This window comes from Thrips palmi, unplaced genomic scaffold (assembly GCF_012932325.1).
Source record: "Thrips palmi isolate BJ-2018 unplaced genomic scaffold, TpBJ-2018v1 HiC_scaffold_7, whole genome shotgun sequence".
NCBI classification, from domain to species: Eukaryota; Metazoa; Arthropoda; class Insecta; order Thysanoptera; family Thripidae; genus Thrips; species Thrips palmi.
In genome coordinates, this window is record NW_023144634.1 from 1253992 (window position 1) to 1273037 (window position 19046).

Below are 19046 nucleotides of genomic sequence, written 5' to 3' on the forward strand. Positions count from 1 at the left end.
GCCTTGTTAAAAGACACATCTCGCAGGGCCCAAAGTGAAGGACAAGAAGAAGAACTTACACAGGAGACGGTACAAGAAATGGGCCTTTTTCGATGGTTTTGACAGGTTTCAATCTTATTCAATCATAAGATTGAGCTTTCCTGAATTTTCGGATTAAGAATAAACACTTATCAACAATAAATAAGCGTTACTTGGCAGCTGTTTCCAGCTTATGTTCTTCTTGTTCTTCACTACAGGCTTTGAGTGAAGTATCTAGAGCCCTCCAGGAAAAAGGCGCAACCTCCTGGCAAACCTAGACCCAGATTTCGCCTTCACAGAAGAAAAGTTGAAGTAAAAACAGACACATGCTGTGGGAAATGTACTTGGGAATGAGGACAAAAGAGTAAAATTCTAACAAAATTTGCCTTCTTGAACTTCCGGTTTGGTTCTTTTTCCAGGCCGGAGCTACACTGTTGAAACAACGACATTAAAATTATGCCCTTTAAGTCGTAATTGATTTACGCCCTTAAAGGGCATAAATCGTTAATGCCTTTGGGTAGGGCACACTGACAAAAATTTTGTCGTAACTTAGCGACACATTTATCGCTAATTTTTTTAGCGACAAGATTTGTTGTGGAACGAATAGCTTGTTAAACCAAACTCGTACTGGGACTAAGGGATAATTTCACAAAGACTAACTTGTAATAACACATTAGCAGTCTACTTTCAAATACAAGTCGTTGACCAGCAACAAATGTTGTTGGTCAACAACAAGTCTTGTAGGTCGATAAAGATTTTGTAATGTCTGGGACTAGTATTCATGGAGTACTTTTGTCGCTAAATTTATTTTGCCTAATATTTTTTTTAATAATATTGATGTTGCTATGACTTAAGAAGACCAATAGATGATTTTTCATAATATGCTTTAATTGAGCAGATAATTGTAAAAGACGTTGTTTCCATACCAAAAGTATTGTTAAGTGTGATAACAGAATTTTGTTCTCCAACGACAAATTGTCGCTTACAAGATTCAACGACATTTCTTTTGCTTTGGTTCATGATAAAATTCTTTGTTTTGGAACGACTAAATTTTCACTCATCTGATTGTTTCTATACAACCATTTTTTAACAGTGCATTAAAGTTTTGCTTGAAATTACTTTACCATTATCGCCCTTCCCAAGGGCATAAGACGCTTTAAGCCCCTGGGAAGGGCGTAAAAGAGTATTTATGCCCTAAAGGGCGTAATTTTTATGCCTTTGTTTTACCAGTGTTCTGAGAAACGTTGACGACCACAATCTGTTTGGTACATAGGCCTTACGGGCTATCCAGACAATGTTACGCAGTTAAAAACACTTCCTGTACGCCCCCCCCCTCTTTGCCCTGAAAAGCGGCGATACGCAAGAGCCACACACTCACCCCCTACAGCGACATGTCATTCAAATCATCTTATCATCACGTGACTTTTCCCAGTCTCTTCCTCTTACTTCCAACGTGTAGCGTAACGTTACGCAAGCTTAAACCGTACAACAATAGGGTACTTTCGTAGATCCTGAACCGGAAGCAAGCAGACCAGCAGACGCCAAATTGGCCGGAAACTAACCTCTCTTCGGTTCTAAAACTATAGCCGAGCTGTACAAATATTGCTCGCGAAACACATATGCACTGCTACCAAGTATCAAACGACTGTTTATGTTCAAGTGTGGCCGATACGTTTGACTAACGTCTCTTTCTCATGTCAAGTTTGGATCTACTTCCGCCAACATGGCGTCTGTGTGCTTCCGGTTCAGGGATCTACGTAAGTACCATATCTTGCTTCCCCCCTCTCCTGCGTACACTTCGTAATTAAGGGACGACCCCTTAAAAGAGAAATATCTCGCTGCTTTGCTCACCACACTGATGTAGAACGCGAGCCACAGGGAGTCGCTCGAGCACGGCCGGCTAGGGTCCACCACCACCAAACTGGCGTACAGAGCTTGTGGCTGGAGCAGGGCTGCCTGGAGACGTCGAGAAGTGAGTAGCGGCGTCGGACTATTGCGGGGTCAAGTCTTGACTCTCGTTGGCGCGCCGGTGTAATACGGAGTGGCGAGGTCACTACTGCCTGCCGGTCTGCAAACTGAAAGTTGGGAGTCAGCAACCTGCCTGCTGTGACTGACTGCGCCCCGGTCTCGCTCTGCAGTACGCAGTGCCGCGTCGAGCCCCCTCCCCTCTCCTCACCCGCCCGGACCGCTTGACATTCCGGTGCCCAGTCGTCGTCAGCACGCCACGCTGCTAGCGCCTGCAGACGAGCCGCGTCCTGCTCCGCTCTGCAACCACTGCTCGTCTGGGAACAGCTAATCCTCTCTCTAGCCTCGCTGAATAAGGTAGGAAAATGACTCGTGACGTGACTAGAATCAAATAGGGTATTCCGCTGACCGGAAGTGAAGAACCTGAAAGAGGTGCCCAATCGGGAGCGTATTCAATCAACTTTTGGCCCATTAGAGTTCTTTGAAGAAGAGCTGGAACGTGAGTTGAGAAAAAATTAAGAAGAACTAAGCATGCGAAATTGGTGAGAATGAGCGTCTGCGTCGCCGGTCTGCCGCTTCCGCAGAGTTCGGTAGGGTACTTCGGAGAAGGAGCTGGACCGGAAGTTCAGGAGAAATCAAGAAGAACAAACGCTGGACTTGTATGAGAATTAAACTCTGCGGAAGTGGCAGAACGGCGACGCAGACGCTCATTCTTACACAATTCGCATACTTTGTACTGCTTGATTTCTTCTGAACTTACGGTCCAGCTCTTCTCCGAAGTACCCTAGCACTATTCTTAATTAAGTCCGGCGTTTGTTCTTTATTTCGTCTCCACTTCCGTTCCAGCTCTTCTCCGAAGTACCCGATAAACCATTCCAGCCGTGGCCGGGTGAAAGAGCAAGAAGAATATCAAAAGACAACCCTTTGATTGGTAGAAGTCAGTGAGAATATTTGTATTGTGAATTCATCATAATTTCAGTGAATACATGCACTCTAAATGCCCTAAACGGGTCTTTTGTGATTTTTCTTGTTCTTAACTTCGTCACGACCAGGATGGTCTATTTAGAGAAGAACATCTATACGAATCCCTGGACGGAAGTCGAATAAATGCATGTCAACGAAGCCATTTTAAGGGTATTTTTAACGAATCCCTTGACCGGAAGTCAAAGAACGAAAGTAAATAACTAAAACCACTTCTTCGCATGCGCCAACATCCCCCCTCCACTCTGAGTCAGCGTCTGCGCCGTTTTGGTTTTTACTTTCGTTCTTTGACTTCCGGTTCAGGGATTCGTTAAAACGCCCAGCCAGTAGAGTAATTGATTCAGTGGGCCTCTGGTCCGGAAGGAGATAGCAAACTTAAGAAATGGCTTCCGGTCCAGAGATTCGATACATTCTATGCGTCTGGCGTGTCTTAGGTTTTTGATTGAACGCGTTGGAGGCAAGCGACATGATCCATGTGACGCGCATGTCCTCATAGTAAGATTTTATATTCCGAACAAATTATGACAGTGGGATCCATTTGGAAAATGGCAAGATTTTCACCAGAACCTCCCCTTCATGACCATAACTTGCTCTGTTTGGCCGCGCTGTTGCAGGAGTAATTTTTAGAATCGTCGTTGTGTCAGGGATTTCTGACTCATTGAAATCAGGTGTGTTAAAGTTCAAAATGTCTTACTCGACTAGTTTCGGTGGTAAGAAATGAGAAATACTCTGCGTTCAGCCTTGCAAAGTCGCCCTATGTTTGTTCTCAGCTGATCATCTTACACCGTTATTTCTAATCTAAGGATCTTTTATTCAAATAGGAAGAGTTTGGGTTTTGTGATATCCGGTATAGATCTGTTGGAAATCCCTTTTTCTTATCTGACGAAGCAACGTTGAGGAAATAGGTGTCAAAGCACTACATGGGTTCAAATTTATGTAAAATTCGTTTACCTTTCTCCCTATCTACTGCTGTATCGCAGTTTTCTCTGCCTTATTTTGCTCCACATCAAATGTTTTTGCACAATTTTGGACGTGGCCTCACACAATCTGAACATGCGAACTTTTTTGCGGTCAAAGTTGTACGCTGAATTACTCTAGCTCGCCCAAAATCGCGTTCAAATTGGTACGATAAGCGTATGTGCACTGCTGTGCGCTTTTTCACTGAAAATCGGAACGTGAGGCGTACTCCTCCTTAAATATATGTCGGTAAAAGAGCGATACTTCAATCACTGCAATTTGGATGGAAAGACTTCGCGTCAGAATATGGCGAGACATTAAAGTCTCGCCAAGTTTGGTCAGATCTGAAAGTCTCGTCAAAATTTGGTCAGACATAAAAGTCTCGCCACAAAACGGTCAGTCACAAAAGTCTCACCAGAAAACGGCGGGACTTTCGTGTCCCAAAAGTTTTGTGACCCAAAAGTCTCGCCATTTTGTGGTGAGACTTTTGTGTCTGACCGTTTTGTGGCGAGACTTGTCTGACCAAATTTTGGCGAGACTGTTAGATCTGACCGAAACTTGGCGAGACTTTTATGTCTTGCCTCTAGAGTAGTGAGAAGTCTGACCTTTGAATTTGTAGTGATGTAAGACTGATAAAAGGAAATACTTTTCGTATCACCAATTCAAAGTGACGTTTCTTCAAGAAACAAGGACCAGTCTCGCTGATGTCCGACTTTTTTTCGGTCACACATTAGAGCGCTACTCTTTTCCCGCGATGAAATTATGTATCACCCAAATCAAAGAAAATTGACCCTTAACATCTCAGTGTTGGCCGCAGCCTCATTTGCGCTTTACTTCAACAGCGTTGTGACCGTTTGTTATCAGCCCGAGTTCCGGCCATGAGTTGCATTGGGATCGACCTGGGCACCACCAACTCGTGCGTTGCCGTGCTCCTGCACGGCAAGGTGGAGGTGATAGCCAACGAGTTCGGGAAGAGGACGACGCCCTCCTGCGTGGCCTTCGTGGATGGCGAGGCGCAGGCGCTGGTCGGGGATGCTGCGCTGTCCCAGGCAGCGAGGAACGCCACCAATACAATCTCTGGTAGGTTTAACGACGAGCAGGGGGGCAACCATATTGAATGTTTGGGGACACAAGATTTCCGAAGGCTAAAGATTTCGTCGGATTTCGCAAGATTTAAGCCGATATTACTCCCGAAATTTGCTTGTTTTTAGCCTTTTTTGGGCAAGATTTCACATTTCCTGAGATTTCTAGCTCTCACGGGGACACAAGATTTCTAGAGTGGTTGTCCCCTCGTTAAACGACTCTTATTTGTTGTCACTTGATGAAAAAAGAAACCGTGGATAATATTTTTAAGTGATGACAGTTGTACCACCAATTAATGACATTTACATCAGTGCTCCTAAACTTCTTGCATAGACGTGACATGGCTTTGTCATCAGCAAGTTTGATGACATTCTTGTAAGGAAAATTGGCCTTGAAAATGTTTTTAAGTGACGACCGATATTTTTACAGTGCGGCATGACATGTTATTAAGATTGAGATCGCATTTTCGACCCGACCCGTTCTGACAACTCAGCGCGGTGCCGCAGCAGGATTCAAGTTTCCTGGCATCGCCTCTCCTTGAGCACACTGAGATTAAAAGAGTCATATTCACCACTCAAACTTTTTTCGCTCTTCCGTGCCAATTCATCCGTTCATTTCCCTTTCAAAAGTGCGGAAATTTCAACAACACTCTACAAAAAATGTCCTGTCAACGCCGTTAATTTATTACCAATGTTTGCTGTTATGCAATTCACGGCGTTTGCTGTGAACTAGTTCACGGCGTTCACTGTGATCTCGGTTACAGTGTTCACTGTGATCTGGCCACAGTAAACGCCGTGAATTGGAGCCTGATTTGCAGTACTTCTGTGCTTAGCGGCGTCAAACTCACAGTGTTTACTGGGGACCAGATCTCAGTGAACACCGCGAACAAGATCACAGTGAATCCCGTGAGCAGATCACAGTAAACGCTGTGAATTGACCTACAGTGAAAACTGGTAATAAATTAACGGCATTTACAGGACATTTTTGGTAGAGTGAATAAGCTTTTTTTTTTTGCTGCTCCCCTTTCCTCTAGTCGCATTTCTTTTGCTTCTTCAACGTGGTCTCGGTGTCGCGTTGCGGGGCTGCTATAAGCGGGTGCTGAGTCGGAGGCGCAGCCGATTAGATGTGGCCGCTGAAGTGAAGGTTGCACAGCCTGCGGCAGAAACGCGACGCTGCGTCGCCATCGCGAAAATTTGCTGTCACTTAATGACAGAACCAGAACCGTGACTAACATGTTCATCACTTGCACGTCATTACAAAGTAAAGACATAGCCATCAAGGGTCCTATACTTATTGCACGGGCGTGACACCCTGGTCGTCCAATGTTTCAGTGACACCCTTTAAGGAAAATAAGCCTGGAAATTGTCATCGAGTGACAATCACATTTTTCACAGTGTTAACACTCGATGAACACAAGTTTTCTGCACGGTGAAAACGGTACCTGGTTTCCCCAGGAAGCCAATGGTAGAGACATTGGTCATTTCCAGGGAGTTCCTGGGAAAACCAGGAACCGTTTTAAGCGTGTGTGTGTACTGAATTTTGCATTTTTTTTTTGCATTTTGCATTAGAAATGAAGCGGCTCATCGGCCGTTCGTTCTCCGATCCGTGCGTTCAAGCCGACGTTCAGAATCTGACGTGCAGAGTTGTGAACAACGAGGGTCAGCCCCAAGTGCTGGTGCAGCACAGGGGGAAGGAGTTGTCCTTGACTCCAGAACAAGTAAGTCCATCATTTCTCTTTTGAGTAATTAATCACAAACCACGCACTAGTGAAACCAGGGCCTCAAAACTATGCCGGTGGCGGACACGATTTACGCCCCTGGCCCCTGGACAGGCGTGAATCCGTTTACCCTTGGAACATGAAGAAGAAACCACAACCAAAAAAAACACAAATTTCTGGCAATTTTTATTATTTGAAATTTATTGAACTTTCAAAGTACAACAATTGTTGTACTAAGTGCAATGGCACCGGCAGTCCAGACCTTAATGTGGCTTGTGCAATTCTGGTTGTACTTCCTACAATCCCTGTTGTACTTTTATTGTTCAGCTTTTGTTATACATTTGTTGTACTATTTACACTTTTTCTTGCAGTGAAGGGGCTTACTTCTAAGCAATATTTTGCTGACCTTCCGAAGGTTTTACCTTATAACGCCCTGCCCTAACGAATGTATTAGTCTACACCGCATGAAATGTGTCTGTGCCGCGTACGAGGGGTTACCCACTCCGGGAATCGTGTGTACACTCAGTCCGGGAATCGTTCGTAATTTGCTCAAAATTTTATCGAAAATCTTCGAAGTTTCAATGGAGAGGGATATGTAATAGACACAAAACACTCAAAAGCTATGAAAAATCTTCAAAAACCTCTCCTTTTATGCAAGATTTGTTCAGGAATCGCGGGAATCCGGAATCGTGTGTACGCCCAAGTACCGAGTGGGTAACCCCTCGGCCGCGTATCATCCCGCATGTTAAAGCATATTTTTGTGACGCGTTTTTCATTTAAAAGATGACAACAAGTCACAACAGTAAAATTAAATTAATTCTTAAATGAACAACCTATGAAGATAGCGTTTCTTTTCAGTGTGAACTGGGAAAGTAATTGTCAAAATCTTTCTCACATTTTACATTGTGGCATCAATAGGACTTAAAACGTGGCGATGTTAATCGGCATTGAACTCGTCCTGTGCATTTCAAACATTGTTGTTGAGTATCTCGGGCCGCAACCTAGAGGTTGGAATTTGAAAATTGTTTATATTATGGTGGTGCAGCTGACTTCATAATATACCTTCGAGAATTCACAGTACCTTGTAGATATTTTGACGAATTTCATCTTTATCATGGCATGGTCAAATTCGTCACCCTCATATGTTCGCACAGCCTTTTATCATAGGACATTTGGTGTTTCTGGAAGAAGGAAACGAACCCAAGTATCAGAGACAGCTGGAAACTTAAAAAAAAAAAACATTTTCCGTATGAATAGCTGTAATCCCCCCACTCCCACCGTAAGCACTGTTTGAGGGAAGGAGGGAAATTATCCTCAATAACGGTTTGTTTTGTTGTAGGTTTCCAGCATGGTTCTCAAGAAGCTGAAGAGTTCGGCGGAGTCTTTCCTGGGACGGCCGGTGCTGAAGGCAGTCATTACGGTGCCCGCTTACTTCTCTGCGAGGCAACGGGACGCGACTCGGGAAGCGGGTAAGCAATACTTCAGTGGGAACCCTGGTGAAAAAATGTCCAAAAATTGCCAAAAACAGTATTTTTAAAGATCATGGAGAAAAATGTGCTTGGAAGGATTCAGATTCAACAGGTTGAACTCCTTTAAGGTTACTGTAAGTGAAAAAACTACCCAAAGTATAGGTGGCAGTGCTTTGGCTATTGCTGATTCAGTGCTTACTATAAAAAATTTTACAGCACAGACTGGCTCCCACTCCCTTTGTTCCAAGTACATGAGGTTTTTAGTGTTATTTAGTCGTTTACTAAAAATTCTCCTTGCGGAACCAAATTTACAGCCTACTTTATTTTAAGGCTCAATGGACATGCAAACAGACTAGCAAAGCTTGGATTTGAGAATATATGCATAGATAGCCTGTAATTACTGGTTTGGAAAATGCGTTTTGAATTTTTACTTAAATTTGGTAAAATTTAGTAATTTTTGGTGTTTTTTTGATTTTTGATAAAATTCCTGTTTCATGGTTGGAATTTTGGAAATCCGTCTTTGCTACGAAGTAGGCAAATCAATAAAGAACTTGTAAAACAAATATCAAGTCTTCGACAAACTTTTGGTTCATCGCAAGGAGAATTTTCAAGTAAACGACTAAATTTGTTACGTAAGCTGAATACTCAGAAAATAATGGAAGTTGAGTTTCCTCAACTTTGGGTTTAAGTTCATCTTATAGTAAGCAGCCTGAAAGCCTAAAACAAACATGATGCCACAATTTTTTGGAAAAGTTTTCAATTTTTTCACTTTACAGAACCTTAAGACATGGGTAGTTTCTGTATCATTTGGAAAGAAACAACAATAAGATCAGTTGTCGTTGGCCAATACGCTCAACTTCACACCTTTACTCAGTCTACAAAAAATTTTGTCGATGAAAGACTTCCTGCGTTCCTGGTTGACACGTACATGAGTCTTCTTGCATGTATATTCTATTCTTTGATGACTTGAGGACAAATTTTAGTGACGGAATCTTGATATCAGCCCTACTCTATTTTACAAACTCAAAAAAAATTTAAAAAGTAGGCAAAAAACTTTGATTGCCTGAGTATTAACTACGCACTAAATTACCATGTAGTTTTTTGTGCATGAGATTTGAACGAAAACGAAACTGTGCATGCGTTTTAACATGCACGAATTTGTGCGCAGCTACGCATGCAAATTTAGTAATTTAGTGTGTGTAAATGGCCTTGCAACTTGATGCCGCACTTAAAGTTTAACACAATTCCTTTTCAGGTCTCAATTGACACTGCAAAGCTGGTGGTAAGTTTGCTTGCCACAAATTTGGCAAGCCGTTTTGAATGCCAAACATTGGCAAGCTTGGCCCGGAAATACAATCCAGCTTGCCAAAATTTGGCAAGCTTATGAAGATTTCCGACCAAAGCTTGCCAAATTTTGGCATTCAAAACGGCATGCCAAATTTGTGGCAAGCAAACTTACCACTGGCATTGCCATGGGCATTGCAGTGGAGTTGAGAGTACCTTTCTGAAAAGTATCAGGAAGATCATCCGCGTCATGACCATGCAGAGCGTTACCCACCTCTGCTTTCATTGTTTTTTATGGTGTGCCTACCCCGCCCCCCGCCCTGCAGCAAGGCAAAAAAACTCGTGCCTAATTTGTACTCAAAAGTTTACTCAAAATTCAAAATTCCCAAAACTTAATACTCAGTAGTTTTTGCCCAGAATTCATCGAAATTCAACCTAAACCGATTTGATTTGTACACCGAAACTCACAGCGATGTCCCCTTGCCCCGCAGGTAGGCTGGCCGGCTTGGAGGTGCTGCGCCTGCTGCCCGAGCCGTCGGCCGCCGCGCTCGCGTACGGCCACGAGAGGGCAGACCTGCGCCAAGACCCTGGCCAGGGCAGCCGCACGGTGCTCGTCTACGACCTGGGCGGCGGCACCTTCGACGTGACCATCGCCGCCATCGAGGGCACCGAGGTGACCGTCCGCGTCGTGGACGGTGACGACCACCTGGGCGGGCATGACTTCGACGTGTGCCTCATGAAGTGGGTTGCCCAGGTAGGTTGTTCGGGAGCAGGACAACTCGTCCCGACCGCACGGTAAAAACAGTTCCTGGCATTCCCAGGAATCGCGTAAGTTTTTACCATACGCTTTCTGGGTTAACCAGGAACTGATTTTACCGAGCAACTCGTCTTACTCGTCCCGGAGCATTTTCCGAACTTAGTTCCCAAGCGGGTCCCGAACCAATTTTAGTACCAGCCGGGCAACTACTAAATACTTCAAACCTAAAACGTCGTTAAGAATAAAATAAAACGATTTTTGATGGACAGTCCTGCTTAGGACTATGGAGCTCTATAGTCCTAGGCCCTGCTGTCTACTTCTCTGCGAAGGCGTCTATTCTTGATTGCCTTCCCTTTACATTTCAAGTATAAACCTCTGGTGCTGCACACTAAATGTCATAAGACATTTTTTGTCCCACGATGTTAATTTAAGCTCTCTCGATACTAATACAATTTTGTTCCTGCCTGGCGACACATTTTGTCCGACGACTGCTACAAATTGTACTTTCATTAGACTATTTGTCGCACCTGTCGGACACAAAATTGCATCATCTTTCGGTTGTGCTTGAAATTGCATCATTCATGGGACTTGACAAGTCCCAAGTTAAGTGTGTAGGAGGTTTCGAAATTTTCCGTAGAACGGATTTATGTGTTTCCCAATCAGTTCTCCGGTAATTTTTTTAACATTTGTCGTTTTTTTTTTAAATTATTTTTTTTTTGTTGCGTGCCAGGAGATACGCTCCTCTCTGGGCGTCGATGTGGCGAACGAGCCTGCGAAGGTCCGTCGTCTGTTGTCGTTGTGTGAGCGTGCCAAGAGGGACCTGACTGCGCTGACCAAGGCTGAAGTTGACCTGGAACCCCTTCTGCCGGATCGCGACCAAATACTCAAACTGTCGAGGGCTAAGTTTGAAAACCTGTGCCAGGACCTCCTCCAGAAGACCCTCGACTGCGTGAGAGCGGCGCTGACCAGCGCAGAGGTAAGTGAAACGCTGCATGCATGCACGCCATCTTCAGTTAAAACAGAAACGTTGTTATTCGGCGGATTTGACGCTATGATTTCTAGAAAGTGAACTTTTTTAACTTTGATGTTGCATTTTTTTGAATGAGTTAAATTGTTCGTAGTTAGGAAGCATTAGATGTGTTAGTACATTTCCATCAGGTGTGTACACACTAATTGTCATAGGACTTTTTTTTGTAACAAAACTGTAACAAAATTGTTAAATTGTAACAATATTGTATCAGCGTCGGATGTGCTTAAAATGACTTAAATCTAGGACAAAAAAGTCTTATGACATTTAGTGTACTTGTTTTTAGTACACTCTAATAAATGTGTACTTTTTAGGACACTCCGATGGGTGTTAGCGACACTTGTTAGCACACTAGACGTACCGAGACAATGTGTAGTTTCAAGGGCTTTTTTTTGAGTGGCCTCACCGATTTGCATTGCCTCTTCCCGTGTTATTCCAGCTGACCGCGGGCGACGTTGACGAGGTCATCCTGGTGGGCGGCTCCACCCGGATGCCGGTGGTGACCAGGTTGCTGGCGGACTTGTTCCCGGGCAAGCCGATCCGCAGGACGGTCAACCCGGACGAGGCGGTGGCGCACGGCGCCGCGCTGTTGGCTGCCGAGCTGTCCGGCGCCAGGAGGTAAATACACCCTCAGAATCTCATGATGACACAACATGCGTAACATACGTAGAGAACAAAACATTCATTAAATGTCAAAATTCTTCCTACAGCAAGCTGAATCGTGCGTAATACGAAGTCAGACATACTTTTTGAAAGAAACGCGTTATACGATGAAATAAAGATATATTCCCCTGGCATGCAAATTTTTAAATATCACTTGACTTTTTGATGAATGTCAATGAATTGCAGCCCAGTTCCGATATATTTCTATATAAACTTCACTCACTGTTATTCGTAGAATTTTATTGTATTTCGACTGAACTTTGTGAATTTTGAAGGTCCAGAATTCTAGATCGTCTATGAGTTTTCGTGAGTTTTGGTGTGGCTAGATTTGTTTCCCCTAATCAAGGGTTATAAAGGGGTTCGAGTATAAATTGGCACATTTGATATCTCTTAAGAGAAATGGGTTCGCCTCGTCAAGGCAAACAAAAAATGTTGGCACATCTCACAGGATTGGATGCTTTGCGAACTAAAGAGTGTAGAGTGTACACAGTTGAATTTCATTAGCGTCAACCAAGATGTTGACCGCAGTTATCGTCTGCTTGACAGCCATGCGGTGCAAGTATGCGTTTACACGGCAAGTTCACTGTATTTTGCAGCCATCCTGCCCCATCCTTTCTCATAGGCCCATCTGAGCAGGAAATGATAATGTCATGGTACTCTAATAGTATACTATTACAAGGTACCACCTTGCTAGGGTATACTACGTAACCAAGTTATTTATGTCATTAAAAAAAAGGAGATCCTTTTAATTTTTATTACCTTTTATCATAGGCTATGTAACGCGTTGATGTTTTTGGTATATCTTGGCGAGATGAATCCATTTCTTTAAAGTGATTTGAACTACTTTGACGGCCCTTTTCACGGTGCAGGAGGGAGACCGACCTGACGGCCGTAGTGGTCCAGGACGTGACGCCTCTTAGTCTTGGCATTGACGTGAATGGTGGCTCCTTCTGCTCCATTATCCCGCGGAACACCACCATACCCGCCGAAAAGAGCAAGCGCGTGAGCACCGCCTTCAAAAACCAGAGGAACGTCAGCATCCAGGTGAGACGGACGGGCGTGGCGCACCACTGTATGAACCAGTCCTGCAGGTCCTGCACGTTCTATGTTCTTAGCAATTTTGTACGAGACATCACATTTTTTGTGCACACGAACTTTTCGTCCAATCTTTGTGCGAAAAAACTGCACAAATTCCCTTATTTCTGCGCTAAATTGCGTACTAATATCTACGAATAGTTCGTGAGACCAATAAATTGTGATGTCTCGTACAAAATTGGTACTAAAACAATTGTGCGTGCGGGACGTTTCACCTCTTACACGCTTGAAGCCTTACTAAGTAGTTCAAGCAAATGAACAACTACTACGTTAGTTATACAAAGAAATAGTTCGTTCACTAAGAAGTGTTTTCTTTGTAATCTTATGTATGCCCAAAATACTTTGTTATTATAACAAGCTACTTTTCTTTCTTTGGCCTATAACAGTTTGTAAGGTTTTCAGAGTGTAGGCTCATTTTCGGACCTTCCTCCTTAGTCACAAATCGTCACGTTTTGAACTGACCCCTCCCCTCCATTTGACATCACATTCTCTCTCTTTGCAACGGCTAAGAAACGTGAATTTCTGGTCGCATTTTAGTGCTTCAATTGGGGTTTCAGATTAATTTGAGTACATTTTGATTAATCCGATGGAAAGGTGACTCGCTTGGAAGAATCTCACCGAAATGCTGCTGACGTATTTGAGCTGAAGCTGCTTGGGATTGCTGAAATCAGTCCTATTTTGCTGAGGACACTTCTTTTGGCATTCGTACCATCGCTTTTCAATGTAATGTCTGTCACGTGACAATGCCAATCACGCCCCCTCTCCCCCAGTCACATTTGATCATATTGTCCCCAAGTGTTTTGTCTCATCCCAACGGCCTCTTGGTCAGTGCCATATTTTGGGCGAGCTATTCCTTTGTAAATCATATTTGGATAACGATATCTTATAAGCCAAAATTAAAGCGATGAAGGTTTCGTGACTCACTACTCACAGTGAAACGATACCATGATTCGATTTCTAGACCATCACTATTTGGTTAACTCAAATTTGGTTCTGATCGCACGAACAATGGCGTTAATTGGTGAATTTTTTGTTGCTATGATGCAAATCGAATGACGCCGACATATGTCCTGGAAAGAGAATCGCCGCAATGCAATTGTAATCAATATGGTTTTCAGGTTTACCAGGGAGAGCGTCCTGTGGCCAACAGGAACATGTTCTTAGGAACCTATACTCTTCAAAATCTTCCACCAGGTCCGGAGGGGCTTGGTATCCAGATGTCTCTAACCCTGGATCAGGATGGCGTGCTACAGGTAAAAAATTCGGTTTAAATAAATTTTCTTCCCATTCTTTTGTAACTCATATTACGACACTCTGAATGTCTTACGAAGAAATTTCCTTTAGTACGAAGGAAATGGCGCAAGCATACGAAGGTGGTTTTTCTTCGTACTATTACGAAGGTTTTTCTTTGTATCTTACAATGAAAACGGTAAAAAGATTTGTATTACGTTGGAATATTGCTTCGTATTATGCTTGCGCCGAATTCACTGTAACATACGAATAACATAGGTCAAATTTCATTGTAAGACATTTAGAGTGCATTGACACACCGGTAATGACACACTCAGGTGACCCGTCGGAACAGTTTTCTCTCCTCCTCTTCACCTTTTCAGTGGCACACTTGATGTAGCTGTTTGCTTGCTCGCCTTTACCAGTGAAAATGTGTTTTGTCTCGCTGACGTCGCTCTCTCTGTCTCCCTCTCACTTCCCCCCCTCTCTCTCCCCCTCCCTTTCTCTCGCTCTCTCCCTCTCTCTCTATCCCTTGCACAGTGTGTATGGTTTGCCCCTCTGACGCAGCCGTTTGCTCTCCCCGCAGGTGAAGGCCAGAGTCGAGGGCAGCGTGCAGTGGGAGGGCTGCTCGCTGGAGCTGCGCGACCGCTCGGCGCTGGAAGTGGACGAGCACGCGGCGCTGGCGGCGCGAACCAAGGCTGCAGACGAGGCGGAGGCCCAGAGGCTGGAGGCACGCTTCAACCTGGAGAAGTGCCTGGTGAACAGCAAGGAGGAGGTGGGTGTGCAGCACACACACAGCAACAAATACCTGAGCGATTCTCACGTTTCGGGGTAGTTTCGTTTCTTCTGACTCTTGTGCCGAAACGAGCGCAGATGTCGACATGGGGTTTGTTTCTGATGTTACAGAGGGTCATTTCCCACTAAACGCACACATTTCGAAAAGTTCACGTGCGTTAGATTGGTCTCCCTAGCGTTAGGAATACCCTAAATGTAACTTCCGTGACTGTCCCTAGAGAACATACTCGAGCTTTCCGCCCCCATTGTGGCGGTGTGGTTCGAAAATGCTGCCAACTGTCGATGGGGATTCGAAGCCTGGCATGTCTCGAGCTAATTTCAACCGAAGACCAATGCGCCAGACTTCTTTCAAAGGAACTTATGCTGCAACGAAAAATGTCCACCGTACATTCAATTTCACTAAACAAATTTCGAAAAGGCAGTTCTGGACTTCTCCCCAAGCCAAACTTTTAACTTTCCATGACACAAGCCATCAAAGTGGAGACCCTGGGATATAATTGCTTGGGTTGCGGAAATCTAAAATGCTCAACACGGTCTCAAAGCGGGCTAGAGCATTAAAAAATGGCGTGTATCAACAATTACCTGTAACTTCCGTGGCACCCTTTACCCAATGTTGCAGCAGCACTATGAGAAAAAAATTTCCGCTTAAATGTCGGGCTTAGAGTTTCATTTGACCCTCGAACGACTTTTAAACCACAGCCAGCCCGAGTCAGCCGTTTAAGCCAATATTCACACTTTGTAACTTCCGTGATAACGTAATTTCCGTGATCAAAACACCCACCAAAACGTATGGGAATACCTTGGGGCTCATGTTTTTAGGAAGGTAGTACAAGGTCTTTACTATAAATACCATTGCCATAACTCTAGCATCATTCAGGACCCCAATAATCAGAAAAACTTTATTGGATATTTCTCACTTTCGGCAAATCAGAGACGTCAAAACTACCCCGAAACGTGAGAATCGCTCACCTACACTCTTAAAACCTTACGAAGTATTTTGAGCGTACATATAACAAACTAAAATACTTTGTTATACGAAGAAATAGTTCGTAAATTACGAAGTATTTTCTTTGTAAGCTTACGTATGCTCAAAATACTTTGTTATACAAACTACTTTTCTTTGTAGGGCCCAAAATAGTTTGTAAGGTTTTCTGAGTGTAACTATCCACTTGGTGCACACTAACGCTTACTTGCGAGGAACACTTGTACAGTTGCTCAGGGCATGCCAAATCCAGAGAGCACCTAGTAGACAGTTAAAACTATCTTCGTAACTATGCAATGGTACCTTCGGCAAATTTTTTCTGGAGGCACCTCTGTCAACTTTGTAAACGTGTGGGTGCACCGTTATGTCGAAGCATGCCTGCATGTACACACTAGGCTGGGCATTTTTGCCAATTACACGCCACGCTTGAGCATACTTGCCAATACACCCGAGGTGACCTGGCGCGTTCATGGGCACTGTGCTGAAGATATCTATCTTTTCAAGCAACAGTGTAAGTGTACATGCAGGTATGTGCCACCTGGCGTGTCTTGGCAATCATGCTCCAGGTAGATTGTAGTCAGGTGGAGTGTACGTACTGGCAGGTTTCAACCTGGAGCATGATAGGCACTCCCATCTTTCAAATAAGGTTTTTATTTTCAAAATATTCATTGATGTTTGTGCACATTAATAGAATTTCGTTAAGAAGCTTATCATAGGTGTGAAGACGCGAAAATAACAAAGTTTCTGCATTAATTATAATGTTAATGTGCTCATGCTGAGCCCAGACATCTATATGTTATTAAAGCGTGCACACTTGATTTTGTTGAGAATTTCTACAGTGAATACTTATCATCTTATTTCCAGGTAGCGGATGTGGCCAAGTTTCGTAGCATTGAAGATTGGTTGAGCCAAAACCAAAGTGGATCCAGGGAAGAATTTGAAGCGAAGCTTACAGAAGCCAAGCTGGCTCTGCGCTGCCGCCGCAACGAGTATTTTGAAAATTATCACACCTCCAAGAGAAGCAAGTTCTTTTAGAACTTTTAAATACAGGCAACATCTGTGATCAGGATCTCAACATCCTCTGTTTTGGTTTAGATCTCTGACTATTATTTCTTATGTTTTATGATTTTAATTGGTTTAAACTCGCAGTTCAGGATTTAAACATCCTCTGTTTTGGTTTTGATGTCTGACTATTATTCCTTATGTTTCGTGATTTTGTTTCGTTAGAACTCAGTTCAGGATTTTAAAATCCTGTTTTAGTTTTGACCTGTGACCATTTTTCTTGTTGCGTTATTTTAATTAGTTTTTAACAAAGGAAAACTGAGTTTCACAATTTCTTGTACCAACATCTCTGTAATTAGTTGGTCTCAAGTAAATAATGATGTAAGAATGTTGCTCACCTGAGATGAGCTAATAAACCTTAATCTACTCTATGAGGATTTTTTTTATTCATTTTTTTAAAATGTTGTTTTTTAACAGTAAAACATGGGGACTTCACAATCTTTCGTATTAGCATGTCTTTAATTAGCTGAACTCAAAGATACTGCCTACGAAGATGCATACTCTACAAATTCAGGCGTACGAGACATGATTCAGGTTGAGCATGAAAGAGTCACCATCATCGCCCCATCGCACGCCTGGGGCACGCACGCATCGCACGCATCGTCGCTCAAATTTGGGTGACGAGCCAGCGGTGACTTTTGGGCAGCCATAAAATCGTCGCCCAAATTCGGGTAACGAAGCCGTGAGGTCCCTGATGATGTTCTTCCGGGGCCAGCACGATGACCGCCAAGTGGCTTTGAGGCCTCCGGTCATCGTGGTGGCGCCGGAAGGCCGTCATCGGGGACCTCACGGCTTCGCAGAAGACGTTACCCACATATGGCCGACCTAACGCCTGTTACCAAATTTCGGGTGATGAATTTTTCGTCACCCCAAAATTGGGCAATGAAATTGCATCACCCATTTTAAGGGTGATGGTGGTGACCCATTCATTCTTAGTGTGCCTGCAAGTACACTCCACCTGGAGCAAAGCTGCCAAGTACTCGCCACGCTGGAGCACCGTTACCAAGTACAGGCATGCTTGGCAAGTACACGCCAGGTGGCCCATTCCCGCAAGTTCTATGTTGCTATGCTTTACAACCGTCTACTTGCAGGTATGCGCCACCTGGCGTGTACTTAGCAAGCATGCTTTGCTACAGAGTGGCAAGCGTGCTTCAGCACGAGTGTGCACGACAGGCTTTTGGTTGACTGCACGCAGGCACGCTTCAACCTGCGGCATGGTGTGTACGGCTCTGTCTTCCAGGAAACGGTTTCTTCTTTGCTTTACTCATCAGACACGTTTCGCAATCATCTCTCTCTCCAGAGGCTTCACTATGCGTCAAATGACCTATTCTTGCAGGTAGCCCAATGGAAGCTCTTTTGCTATTTATTTTCACTTCCTCTTCTTTCTTGCCAAATTTTCTTACCTCGTATTCTTCTACTTTCTTTTCGTACATCTTTTTTTTCTTAAATCAATCCAGGCATGCCCAAAAGGTCATTGACCTTAGTTTAGGGCTGTACATTTGCGTACATCTTAACAAGTTGATTCCAGTGCCAGGGAAAGAAAACTTCTTACTCGTCTAGAACTTTCTTCTCTTCATTCTATGTTAAATTTATGTTCATCAAACTGCCTCCCTGACATAAAATTTTCATCAAGTTCTGGAGCATAGAAGGCTACTCATTACCGAGCACAAAATTAAAGCCTCCAGTCTTCACGAACTTTCATAACTGTTTTTCCTCTCTCTTTTACTGGAGAAGTCCATCCATCTCAACACACAACAGTATCGGTTACACTGTAATAAAAATCTTGAAATATCTCTCTGTTAGGTGAGATGTGGTCACTTAGTTTCCTACCATGTGTTTTATACCGGCTTTGAGTCTCTCGGCGCTGAGGTTCTCATGGCGGTTTCATTAAGTGAGCACATTAAATAATCGGTTTTGCGTCAGTTTTCATTTGTTAGATCTGATTTATTTGAGTATACCTG

The 19046-nt window shown here is 43.7% G+C and overlaps 2 protein-coding genes across 13 annotated transcripts in view; one reads left to right on the plus strand and one right to left on the minus strand.

Moving 5' to 3' along the window:
• LOC117652815 (heat shock 70 kDa protein II-like) overlaps positions 1-2008 on the minus strand; it is a 24066-nt gene extending 22058 nt beyond the window's left edge. The window contains exon 1 of one of the 3 annotated variants that reach the window (XM_034397941.1): positions 1870-2008. Coding sequence is in view for 1 of the 3 variants with exons in the window: in XM_034397940.1 (XP_034253831.1) it covers positions 1397-1416 (20 nt within the window). In the remaining 2 variants the exon portion in view is untranslated. Of the gene's footprint in view, positions 1-1245; positions 1264-1396; positions 1512-1869 lie in introns of those variants that run through there. The other 2 variants (XM_034397940.1, XM_034397942.1) reach the window with 2 other exon arrangements.
• LOC117652813 (heat shock 70 kDa protein-like) lies at positions 1840-17456 on the plus strand. 10 transcript variants are annotated; one of them, XM_034397930.1, is made up of 12 exons: positions 3147-3234; positions 3579-3632; positions 4786-5001; positions 6573-6721; positions 8061-8190; positions 9966-10228; positions 10962-11207; positions 11698-11876; positions 12791-12965; positions 14135-14269; positions 14833-15021; positions 16888-17456. In XM_034397930.1, exons 1-12 carry the CDS (start codon positions 3186-3188, stop codon positions 17056-17058), a joined length of 1956 nt encoding a protein of 651 aa, XP_034253821.1. In that variant the 5' UTR covers positions 3147-3185; the 3' UTR covers positions 17059-17456. The 10 variants fall into 10 exon arrangements, with proteins under 10 accessions (XP_034253823.1, XP_034253822.1, XP_034253824.1 ...); XM_034397934.1 differs by lacking the exon at positions 3147-3234 and adding an exon at positions 3390-3459; XM_034397932.1 differs by lacking the exons at positions 3147-3234; positions 3579-3632 and adding an exon at positions 1840-1990.
• Positions 17457-19046: the final 1590 nt, after the last annotated feature.